General features: G+C 42.4%; 1 protein-coding gene across 3 annotated transcripts in view; it reads left to right on the plus strand.

Moving 5' to 3' along the window:
• The window catches only part of LOC144754271 (G-protein-signaling modulator 1-like), a 764693-nt gene that overhangs the window by 562483 nt on the left and 188697 nt on the right, over positions 1-13513 (plus strand). For all 3 annotated transcript variants that reach the window (XM_078641901.1, XM_078641898.1, XM_078641900.1), the window contains exon 11: positions 9863-10042. In XM_078641901.1, the coding sequence (XP_078498027.1) occupies positions 9863-10042 (180 nt within the window). The remainder of the gene's footprint in view (positions 1-9862; positions 10043-13513) is intronic.

The raw sequence follows: 13513 nt of genomic DNA on the forward strand, positions 1-13513 counted from the left end.
GGCCAGGATTAGGGTTCTTCTGCGGGTTAGCCTTAGAAGTGGAGAAGAAACTTTTCCCCTTAAAGGTATTTTGGGGGCCTTTGGAGAACTCCTGCTTCTTGTTATCTCCCCCCTCTTTCTTCTGGGGAGCGCCCTGTCCGGACTTCTGAGAATCTCCTCCCGTCCCCTTCGTGGACACTCGGGTACTTGCCCAAATGTCCGCCTCCTCAGCAAGCTTACGGGGGCAAGTAAGTTTGCTGTCTACCAGGTGTTGCCTCAGCTCGGGAAGACATTTCTCGAGTAGATGTTCCTTGAGTATCAGGTCGTACAACCTTCGATAGTCCTCCACCTCATTACCTTGTACCCACCCATCCAGGGCTTTCTTAGCAAAATCCAGGAAGTCAACCCAATTCTGTGAGCTCAGCTTGTGGCTGCCCCTAAACCTTTGCCGGTATTTCTCGGGGGTCAACCCAAACTTCCTGATGAGCGCCACCTTCATGGCGGGGTAATTAACCTGTTCCTCCCGGTCTAGGGCCAATAGGGCATCCCTACCTGTCGGAGGCATGTACCGGTATAATCCACCACCCCAATGCTTCTCATGGATCCCATGGGCTCTTAAGGAGACCTCATAGGCTGCCAGCCACTTGGCTATGTCGTCTCCAGCGGTATAACTGGCGACTACGTCCTTGGGTAAATGGGGCCTGGGCTCCCTGGCAAATTCCTTTGACTCGACACCCTTTGGAGTGACGTTAGGGGCCTGGAATTCGAGTTCTCGTAGCTTGAACTCGTGTTCCATCCTTTTCCTTTCCATCTCCAGCTTGGACTCATGTTCCAACCTCCTCCCCTCCCTCCTTTCTTCCAACTCCATTTTTGCTATTTCCCACCTTAACAGTCTTTCCTCTCTCCTGTCAGCTAACTCGGTTTCTGACAACCCTCTCGATGACACACTGCTGCCCTCCCGTGAGGTTGCCTTGGGGCTGATTGACATCTCACCCACCCCCGGGGGACATTCCGCAGTCCTATCAATGACAGTACCTCTGTCCGATTCCTCCTCCTCCACCGTTCCCTCCGGGTGTGCTTCCACCCATGCTCGCAGACTAGTACGGAGCTCCTCTCTTTTGGCCCCTCGCCTGACAAACACTCCCCTCTCCTGACAGAAATCCTTGAGCTGTGCCACAGTATAGGTCTCCAGCTCTGACATTTCGAATTCCATCTTGTCAGTGAAAAGTGTGGACCACCACCCCGAAGTAGGTGACCAGGATAAGAACTTTGAGGGTCACTTCCACCCACCTCCAGGAAAGAATTTGAAAAAAACAAAACGTTGAATTGGAGGGCCGCTAGGAGAAAACTCCAGGTGTGTACCTGTGGTGCACACTGAATTATTATGTGGTTCAAAACAAGCACGGCTCGCAATCCCACTCGCTGAGCACCAATTTTATGTTGGACCTGCGATGGGCAAGCCCAGCACAAAGGGGGTAGCTTGGCTCAAGTGACAAGGCAAGTGAAGGCTGTAGTGTTAAGCCGGCTCTGACCCAATAATAACTCCTTGTACATCCACACCAAAAAGAAGGACACCACACCACTGCTGTAGAAAAATACGATTCCTTTATATAAAAGTTCTTTGTTGTAAATAGGGTTGACTGGGAAAGCACATATACATTTCTTTTGGTCATACAGTCCTGGGTTTCAATTCGGTAATAAATAGTATTAATAAATAAGTCAGGAATAAATAGCATCAATCAATAGAATAAACTTTAGGAATGAATACCACAAATAAATATCAGAATAAATATCAGAATAAATACTGGTTCATTTAAATAAGCAACCACATGTTTCTTCTGGTATCGCTGCCACCAATTAAATACTTTAGGTTCATCACATTTGCAATACGTTTCAAATGGGAAAGATAACTCTTACAGTTTATGCTGTTTTCAATGACCGGGTATACGGCTTCTCTGAGCACAAAATAAGGTTTGGGACTCTTTAATAATCACTCAGGGCGTATGCGCGTATATCTAAAAGGCAAGGAAACACAGTAAATACATCATTTGCACTCGGCGGTCACCGGGATAGGATCTCTGCTTTGCCGGTGAAGTCTATGCGCGCCTACGGGCTTTAGCACCACTTGAGCACAGGCGGCACCAGTTCAAAGTCTTTAGACTGACGAACGGGCTGCCGGAGAGGTCACACAACCTTCGCGCACAGTCAAATGAATGCCGGTTCACAGTTCCTTCACAACGCTGCATTCACTATGAAGAAACGGGCCCACCTCACATCGGCTGCAATCAAAATACGATTCAGTCGGGCACAGCACTTCTCTCGTTAGCGACGGGGCTCTCAGGGGCTCCACGGACCTCCCTCCGATTTCCGCATACAGGGTGGTTCCCGCCCACAGCTACAGCTCCCGGGTCACTGGGGAGTGGCAGAGACGCTAGTCCCGCCCAACGAAGGCCGGCCTTTCCCCGCCCCGGCGCACCACCTCACCTTCAATCTGCGCAGGAAGCGCTCTACGCTGGTGGGGCTCGGAGACGTCCGAGCTCCCCTCTAGAGGCACCTGTCGCGAAGGGGGCACAGCTGACGATCGCGGTCGCGGCGAACTTGCTCTCGCCTCGCGACTCGATAAATCGATCACAGTTCACCACCGGGGGGGCGGGGAGGCACACGAATCTGGCCACAGTCTTTTGGGGGCAATGAGGTACTCGCTGGGCAGGCGCTGTAGGCGCTAGATCACTTCTCACGTAGCTGACTGGAACGCCAGTCAGACACAAAGCCAGCAACCCTTTGCTGCTCTACTGCCTGCGCTACCAGCCACCTCAGGGGTCAACAGGGCAGGTGTCAGTCTGGTGTCAAGTCTGGAATCTCTTAATCTCCTTCTCTAGTCTGAACAATCTTCATCTCCTTCTCTTTCTCCTTCTTCTCTAAAATGGCCGCCAGGGACTGGGCCTTATATAGCCAGTGCCCTGGGGTACTGGCACGAGCCAGAAGGTTCTAGAACCTTCTCTGGCTGTGACAATGACAAGGCACTCTTGAGGGGTATTTAGGACACTCACAGCCACCGTACTGGGGTTCTAGAGCAGCCATTTTGTGTACCTGAGGAAAACAAAGGAATTCCTGTCATAAATGCGCGCCAACCAAAGGGCGCCAAAACCTCAAAAGGCCAGGGTTCATGAAGGCTCCAATGGGAGTCACTTCACATGAGGAAAAAGGGTGTCCACCATTTTAAGTTCATTTACACAGGTTGACAACCCCAGTTTGTAATGCCACAGGTTTGGGCCAGGCGCCTTGTAAATAGGTGCCACAAACTTTGTGAGCAACTGGGCATCAAGGAACATCTAACCCCATGAAACAACACATAAAAAGTTCTGGTAGACAAATAAAAAGCGACAAATTTTGGGAGGTACAGGGGAACAAAAGAAATCATAGTGGTGAGGGGACTCTCAGAAGCAGACGGGTCTAACAACCCACATTTGATATTTCCATGTATAGTCCTCCTACACTACCTCCTGTCGCAGACGCTATGCAGGCATAAATTAGGCGGGCGTCTCTAGTTGCCTCTGTGATTAGCTTTTACTTATATGGAAAAAATACTTCTATATAGAAATCGTGGGCGTAAGTTGCACCATTACTCCCACCTTTTTGTTTAAAAAGGTTGTGTGCTAGTGGGGGATGAAAGATCACTGGAAAAGTTTGTGCATGCCTACAAAATTATGAATTTATAGGTGTTGCCATGTTCACATGTGCTACCCCTTTGACCTTCTCATCTGTTTTCTTAACTCCTAAACTAAACTTATGATTAAACTTGTGATAAATTCCTAGGTTATATGACGAAATATTGTGAGTTTAAATATGGGCGACAAAAATATCACCATAAAAAATATCGAGGACATAAATATCAACTTTACAAACTTTATATGTAAAGTTATAAATATTAACAATATAGAAGGCCACATTGTCACCAGAAGATAGGTAAGTTTAACCATTTTTAATTATGATAGACTATATTGCCTTTAAAACATTAATTAACTTAAGAATATTACAATCTAAAAAATTACCTATAATAATATAAGCATATATAAAGCTATTAATCTTACAAAGAATAAATACAAAATATATATACTTCAAAATAATCACAAAAAATAATTAAGACAACAAAAATATGATTTCAAAATGAATAGTGAAGAATTGCTAATATTTAACTACTATTCCAAAACGAGATATTAAAATATTAAAACATAGAGTTACAACGTTACATTTACTACTCCCACTTTGACATATGCAGCAGTAGGGAAAGTGTTAGCTTTTGAAAGGGTCGGTTATATTATTCCAACTCCAACCTATGCAACAGTAGGGAAACTGTTGGACTTTGGAAGGGTTAGATTTACTATTTCCACTCTAACATAAACAACAGTAGGGAAAGTGTAGGACTTTGCAGAGACCAAATTTACTATTCCCATACCAACATAAGCAGTAGTAGGAAAAGTGTTGGACTTTGGAGGGGTTAGAAAGCTCAGTTTAAATGTTCTGTATCCTAAATTAACACAAAATACATTATATATATATATATTACCTACTGGCGGTCGCCAGTAGGTATATATAGTTAGGATTTTTTTCCTATGGGATTTTTCAAAATTCTATGTTGAATAACTTTGGCGTTGATGGACGGAATTGGCTGAAATTTTCCTGAAAATGGCACATTTACTCTCCGGTCCTTCCCTGAAAGATTGGGGGGGATTCGTCAAGCGGGGGCCGAGAAAAAAGGGGGGTCCCAAAACGTGTTTTCCCCATGCAATTTTCCATAGGGCGGTTGGACTCACTTTTAGCCCGAACGGCTGAATGGATTTCCACCAAACTTGGCAAAATTGTAGGGACTGTTAGCCCGATGTGCCTTTGCTATGTCTCAAGATATATGCTCCAGTGGTTTTTACGAAAATTAACTTTGAAAAAATATATATTGGGCTACATTGGGCTATATATATGTTAGAGCCCAAATGTAGCCCAATGTAGCCCAAAGATGGCCACCAGAGACAAAAAAAATCAAATGTAGCCCAAATATCAGCCAGATGTAGCCCAACTATAGCCCAATGACAGAATGTCCCAGAGTGTTCTAAAGAACAACTAGAGTGCTAACAGTCTTACTTATGACAAAAGTATGGCACACCTGAAGTCATCTTGATTGGAATAAAGTGTTAACACTTAAAACATTTAATTTGCAAAGGAACAAAATGAGGGGGTTCATTTTGCCATAGAAATTATGATTAGTGCTGAAGAAAGAAAAATTAGGGCACATTTTGAGTGACTTCTCAAATCCTCTTATATTTCATTAAAAAAATTCTGATATGCAGTCTCCCAAGATGGCCACCAGAGACAAAAGAGCCCAAATGTAGCCCAAATATCAGCCAGATGTAGCCCAACTATAGCCCAATGACAGAATGTCCCAGAGTGTTCTAAAGAACAACTAGAACGCTAACAGTCTTACTTATGACAAAAGTATGGCACACCTGAAGTCATCTTGATTGGAATAAAGTGGTAACACTTAACACATTTAATTTGAAAAGGAACAAAATGAGGGGTTTCATTTTGCCATAGAAATTTTATATATATATATATATATATATATATATATATATATATATATATATATATATATATATATATATATATATATATATATATATATATATATATATATATATATATATATATATATATATATATATATATTACCTACTGGCGGTCGCCAGTAGGTATATATAGTTAGGATTTGTTTCCTATGGGATTTTTCAAAATTCTATGTTGAATAACTTTGGCGTTGATGGACGGAATTGGCTGAAATTTTCCTGAAAATGGCACATTTACGCTCTGGTCCTTCCCTGAAAGTTTGGGGGGGATTTGTCAAGCGGGGGCCGAGAAAAAAGGGGGGTCCCAAAACGTGTTTTCCCCATGCACTTTTCCATAGGGCGGTTGGACTCACTTTTAGTCCGAACGGCTAAATGGATTTCCACCAAACTTGGCAAAATTGTAGGGACTGTTAGCCCGATGTGCCTTTGCTAGGTCTCAAGATATGCGGTCCAGTGGATTTTGAGAAATTAAGGTTAAAACAATATATATATCTATAGCAGCTTACCCGTGAGCTTACCGGTGCGCTTACGGTACGCGCACGTACGCGTACGGTAAGCGTACCTCAAGCGCACGAGCTGCATGCTGATTGGCTGCCAATGTCTGTCCACACTCCAAAACAGAAACTGTTGACAGCCATCTTGTGCCTCGGTAGACTGAGGCACAGGAAAGCAGAAAAACGAACGTGTAGAACTCAAAAAGGGGGCAGGGTAGAAGCACCCTGACCCCCTAGACCTGCTCAGGGGGTCCCACAAGGACCCCGAAGGCAAAAATATATATTTTTTTCTTTAAAAGTCGCGGGGTACGCGTATCGTACGCGCACGGTACGCGTACCCCGTCTTTGTGGGACCCCCTGAGCAGGCCTAGGGGGTCAGGGTGATTCTACTCTGGCCCCTTTGCGAGTTTCACACCTTTGTTTCACTGCTTTCTTGTGCCTTGGTTCTAACAAGGCACAAGATGGCTGCCAACACTTCCTGGTTTTGAGTGTTGACAGACAGTGGCAGCCAATCAGCATGCCTTCCCGAGAAAGCTGCATAGTCATTGGCTGTCAACACTTCTAACCAGGAGGTGTTGGCATCTATCTTGTGCTAGTGTTGACAGACAGTGACAGCCAATCAGCATGCCTTCCCGAGAAAGCTGCATGCTCATTGGCTGTCAACACTTCTAACCAGGAGGTGTTGGCATCCATCTTGGGTCTTAGTAGACTGAGGCACAAGAAAGCAGAAAAAAAACGTGTAGAACACAAAAAGGGGGCAGGGTAGAAACACCCTGACCCCTTAGGGCTGCTCAGGTGGTCCCACTAGGATATTAATACATTTAAACGTTATCCGCTAATGGAATTAGCATTTAACAAACCTTTGAAATTCAAAGAAAAAAACATAGGTTTCAGGCCTTATATTGTTAGGAATTAGCATTTAAAAAACCTTTGAAATTTACTGAAAAAACCATAGGTTTCAGGCCTTATATAGTTAAGAATTATTATTTAAAAATCCTTGCGAATTCACTAAAAAAAACATAGGTTTCAGGCCTTATATAGTTAGGAATTAGCATTTAAAAAACCTTTGAAATTCACTGAAAAAACCATAGGTTTCAGGCCTTATATAGTTAGGAATTAGCATTAAAAAAACGTTTGAATATATTAAAACGTTATCCGCTAATAGAATTAGCATTTAAAAAACCTTGCAAATTCACTGAAAAAACCATAGGTTTCGGGCCTTATATAGTTAGGAATTAGCATTCAAAAAACCTTTGAAATTCACAGAAAAAACCATAGGTTTGAGACCATATATAGTTAGGTATTTGCATTTACAAAACCTTGAAAATTCAATGAAAAAACCATAGGTTTGAGACCATATATAGTTAGGTGAATATTTTAATCATACAAAACCAATGAAATTCCATATATAGTTAGTTGCACTAACTATATATTTCGCGCACCCGCAATCCACTGCTGATGATGTCACATATTACATCATTCATTACATGATCAGTGACATCACTGATGACATCACTGATGACATCTCAAATGACATCACTGATGACATCACTGATGACATCTCAAATGACATCACTGATGACATCATCCAGTGACTGTGTGTTTCTGTAAAGTTTAAATATGTTTGACATATTGAAGAATGAGTGGATGTATAAGTGTCTGGATGAAGGATATGTTCCCCTGCTCTACCCTGGAAGGGATTTAATCCAGCTCTTTCCAACACAAAGGAGCCTATTAGATGGTGTTCGGAGGCTTTCCAACAGCCATCGTCAGGCTCAATTCCAACCAAATGTGGTGGGAATGTAGGGTAAGGGGTTCCTCCATGAGTAAAACAGAAATAAAATGTGCAGTTGCTTAGTCAGGCTGCCTTTATCAATGTGTAATTGCACTTTGAGTCTAATTATGCATTAGGCCTATAGCAACACTACAAATATCACATGACATTACCTTAGTACACCTAGAAAGCTGTGATTAGGAAAACATCATATATTTGTACCAACATGCAGGAGTACTTTTACAGGTGTAGATTTAAGACATGCTTTCTAAGTTGGGACTAAAGTTTTCCATTGTTGCAGAAATCCATATTGTAAAATGTTCCTTATAGAGAAAGCTTTGGGAGAGAAATATCTGTCTTTGATGGTGTACAGATGCACTGGGTAAGATTATTAAATCTTTTTCTATAGCCTTAGAGCCCGCCGTAGCGGGCTCTACCGGCCATTAAAGGCCCGCTCCAGTGTTTAGTGAGGTACTTTAACAAGGGAGCGGGCCTTTAATGGCTAGTAGAGCCAGCTACGGGGGCGCTAAGGCTATTAGAACATTCTGCACTAGAGAGCAGAATGTTCTAATCTGTAAAACAAAGGCTTCACACAGCCCACGGGGTTGAAACCCCTCTGGATTTGTGATGCCCTTGTTCACAGCTGTTGTTGTGAGCAATCATTAGAATGTTGATGCTCCGGGCTTCCACCAGCCATTGGAATCCCGAAGCACTCCATTGTGTTCAGTGGAGTACTCGATGTTCTAATGTAGGTGTGCGCAATTTACTCTTGTAGTACTCCTGGATTACTCCTTAATTGCAGAAATAAGCCAGGACTACTATACGTGTAAGTCACAGCAAACCTTTTGTGAATCAGACCCAAAGTGAGAGCAGAGATTCAGAGTACTTGAAGACTGCCGACTAATGTAGAAGGGGTTTTACATGTAAAAGGCAGTCCTCTGAAAGAATGCTGCACAGCAATCAATAATTAGGTTTTTTTGTTGTTGCACAGAACAAGTTTTCAAAGTGATGGCTATTTAAGATTATGAACATTCTTGGCCACATATTTTGGCAGTCCCTGGTGACAGTGTCTAAAGAAAATAGAGTAATCAATGTGTGTCCATGCACCAATTTAATGATACTGAATTTACCTACCTCAGAAGGATCTATGGCTGATTTGGGTTTGCCGAGGTTCAAATTCGTCACCTGCAGATGTCAGCGGTGAGTGTTTAACTCACTGAGCCTCTTGGCTTCCAGGGGCAGAGTCAGCACAGGAAATTTCTGGACTTTCACGTGGCCCAGACCACGATTAATAGCGACTCTATGCGCCCTGAAGAGGAGGAATTCTCCCAGCAATCAGGAATATGAATCTGTGATTGCCTGTAAGCACATGAATACTGCACAAGTTGTGTAAGTAACCCCCCCCTTTGTATTTGTCCTGACGAAAGCTCTGTAGACCCGGCTGGGCCATCAGGAGCTGAAACATGTCGACTTTTTACCAATGTCATATATGATAATCCAGTTACACGATTATCGAATATACCCAGTTATTTTAGTTAACAGTACTCACCTTTTCTAATAAAGTTGTCGTTTTGGTGAACAACTGTTTTTTACATTTACCCTCTTAGTTTGGCCTTTGGACACCATCCCTCTGGAGGTGTCATTTGATCTCTGGACACTTCTACATTCTCCAGAGGTGCCTCGGGTGAGGCAGGCATACTATACCTTTGACCACCCAATGACTATGCGATGACGCTAGATGAGGGGCGGAAAAACAAATATACCGCATCCTTACAATCTTCAGCGTCTATGAGGGTTGTCAAAGAGAACCAATGGTTTTTGTAGATACAAGTGTCCTTTTCTCATTGATTATCAAGATATTGTCCTTGGGGAACTGAACGGGACAAGAATTCCTCATCCCTCTCTTTTGATGAACAATGTACTACAAACATGACACAAATAGATTGGCCAACATCAGGTGACCTCCTTAAAATTGATCTTTTTTTTTTCTTCTACAGGAGAAGAACGGCGACAGTCACCACATGGGTGATCTCAAGATGACAGGGAAAGAGTTCATGTCCATACCTTTGAAAGGCAAGAAAAACAAAGCTGGCCTTATAAATTCCGAGAGAAGGCCTCGGGATTCAGTGGACTCCACGCTGGATTCCAATGATGTCAGGGTTCAAGTGACGCATTCGGTAGGGCTGATGTTTGTAATTATGTTTACGATTATAGTGCAGAGATTACTTGCTCTTTCCACTTCTGATTAGATCATGTGAGGCAGCATTTTGGATCATTTTCCTAAATTAAAAGTACCCCAGGCTTTGTAAAATATAATTTGCTTTCGCTTCCTTGAGCATCTTTCATATACATTAAGGACGTGCGAGATCACAAATTTTCATGAAAATTTATAATTACAAAGACGCACTTGCCAGTATCTTACGTGAAAATTGAACGCGGGGGCACAGCTCCTATTTAAAAGTCAGACAACATACAATCTGGGGCTTGCTTTGAGGGTAAAATATCTTCTTGGTGTGATTTACTGTCTCCACGAGTGTTTTCTGCTTGAATCGGTGATCCATGGAAGAAAATTACATATGTTTTCAAAGCCATATTATTTTGCAATTTTTGGGAAATTTCTCAAACACGTGAATTTTGCAAGATTTCTATGATTTAGCTAAACTTTCACCCAGAGATGTGATACCTCTTTACAAGAACCTCAATCCATCATTAAACCACTGTTTTTAGTAAACAGTAAACACACGGTACAAATATCTCTAAAGCCAGTCAAGTCAAGAACTTTCTAGTCGATTTTTGCAAATGGCCTTGTGCTACATTTTTTATTTAACATTCTTTGTTGGCACGTTTGCTGTATTTTTTTGCACCAGAATTTCACGCGATGGAGTAACTGTTACTTGTACAAGTTTCCATGTATGAGGTCACAAAGCATACAAAGGGGAGGAGCGTGATTGTCTCATTATCATCTGGGCATCCAAAGTTGATTTGTTTGTAGAAATGACTTTAGGAAATCTTTGTGTGTCCATCTTGGTCCAGGAGAGTTGTGTGCATAATACATGTTCAAGATATACCTAAGGTTTACCGTAGGATACATTTACAGACAATGGATCTAAATGTTGCTAATTTCCATATCCATGGTTATCCTCAAAATCTGGCATGGACTGGTCGTACATTGGACACCCCTCAAAGGTGGCATGTAATGTCATATTGTAAAATATGGAAACTAAAGCTTTACGTTGAAATTCATTCTTTCTACAATCAGTAGATTTCTTAAAGCTTGACTACAAACTTCCGTTTTTGCCGGTATTTTCATTTTGAGGATTACTTTATTTAATTGTTTGCTATTAGTAGTCCTGGAAGGGCTCTGTTTTTTAATTCATAGGTATTTGAACTAGTCTTAAATGACAGTTAACATAAAATCAATTTAAAAGAGCATGGGCCTTATAATGACTGGTGGCCCTCCGGCAGCACTGGCACCGCGCCGCCCGCTGGAGGACCTCCTAAGCCGTGGTGTGCCCGCCCGCCAGATTTACAAGTTTAATGTGGGTCAGGCGGGAAGTACTGCGCCAGTTTCACGTCAGCGGGCAGTTAGGCTCATAGGAGAGCCTAACATGCAGCCCGCTGCCCTGACTGCGCCTGCAGCACGATCCTGCATGGGGTGGCATGCATGCCACACTCTGCAGGACCTGGGATGCAATTACAGGGTGGCACAACATGTGCCCCCACGGATTCACCCCCAGGCACAAATCCGTCAGTGCGCCTCTTAGTTGCCTATCCGCCACACTTTTTATGGTGGGCTTACCACCATGAAAACGGCAGTAAAAAAGCAATACACAATACGCTTGCCAGTGCCAGCAGCAACTCCGCCAGAATATTTGTGCCGTTTGCAACGGGATCCTTGATCCCGGCAGAGCCGGCGGTCTCGTGATGGTCTGACGGCCACACTCGTAATACTGCAGGCAGGCCCGCAGTGTGACGGTGGTCGTACCGTCACCGCGCCATACTCTTAATCAGGCCCTTAGTCTATTTCTCAATTCGATTTGTCCCTGGTCATGAATTTCCATGCTGTTTGAATTCATAGAATTTCCTACATTTTCTGTTTGCTGCCCTTTGGTTAAAATGTTCTCTAGACCAGGACGTTTCAGCATAGACACTTGAGATAAATTTTCGTAGAATTAATCGAAAAGGACATAATTTACATAGTTGACTGTTATCCTGAAATTGTGTCATGCAGCTTGAGGTCATGGACCTACTCTGAACTAGCCTGTTTTATAGCCTCTTTGACAATACTCTGTTTTTAATGTACAAATGTCAAGTCAACGTGTTGCTTTGCTACTTGCACAGCATGTGTATCATAGATAATAACTGATATTGGTTTAATGTTGAACAGCGTGCCTGCGACTATGCCCCTTTTTCTCTAGAAAGGGCTCTTGACAAAGTCAAGTTGCTTCATAGCACATGTGATGTGGACAGCTAGTCCTGGATCTTTAGCAAACATCATGTTGCCTGATGGGAATTGTAGTTCCGGCTGTTTAATGACAAAATAGAATTTAAATGTGGAATGATATGAGAGAAAAGTGCTGAGCATCCAACAACTGGCAGTGAACAACTTGAGATCTCTGAAATGTGGAACATTTGCATCTTTTCTTTCAATTTCCATTTATACCATTTGGATTTGAATCTGGAATTAATAAAGCACATAAAACCAAAGAGGCATCTAAGCGCTAATGAAGATGAAGTATGGTGACAAACTTCAGACCTTTTAAAGCCATAAAGTTTATCACTTTGCAAAACTTAGTTGACAGAATTGTAATTTCATTCACCCTTACCGAACTCTTAAATAGAATATATCTGTCTTTAATACCTAGCATTTTGTAATCCCTGTATATAAATGACAGTCGCTAATTTCTTTAAAATCGGCTTGTGACGCGCCAAGTCATCAATTAATTAAGAATGTTAGAACTTGTCTATTATAAGGTTATTACAGTGGCATTCTGATGTCACAATGCCCTCTGCCTCCAGCCGAAGTGCAAGGCAAATCAAGTCACAGAGCATAATTAAAGCAGCTGTTTAAAGCAACAAACGAGCATTACTTTTCCTTCTTCTGCTCCATTTTAATAGTTTACAAGGACCAACAGAGAGTATGTTTATTTTTTACACTCCTTAGTTAGAGAAAACCTATAATTGTTCTGCATGTTTCTACATGTTCCAAGCTACTGCAGCTATTTTTTTAATGTGCCTTGTATAAACTGTTTCTAATATATGTTTGCGTCAAATATCGAACAGGTTTTTGATGTGTTTCATTTTGCACTAGAGGTTTTATTTTTATGCTTCCACTATATGGTTATGGAACTCCGCGGTGACTTGCAATATCCTTATAATATACTGCAGAGGGTATTTTATCCCTTATATAATTGGCGACTTGTGACGCATCCAGTCACCAATTATAAAGAAAAGACATCAGAACTTGACTATTATAAGCAGTGGTGGCTGCCTCAGAACAGGGGTGATGGTAATGGATACAAAAAAAAGAAACTTACCTTCACCTTCAATGCCACATTGCCTCTTCTCCATCCTCTTCCTCTGCTGGAAAGCACCGGAAGCACCCAGGCTCCCATACTCTCCCAGCCAATCAAGACACTGTATGAGCA

This window comes from Lissotriton helveticus, chromosome 5_1 (genome assembly GCF_964261635.1).
Source record: "Lissotriton helveticus chromosome 5_1, aLisHel1.1, whole genome shotgun sequence".
Classification (NCBI taxonomy): domain Eukaryota; kingdom Metazoa; phylum Chordata; class Amphibia; order Caudata; family Salamandridae; genus Lissotriton; species Lissotriton helveticus.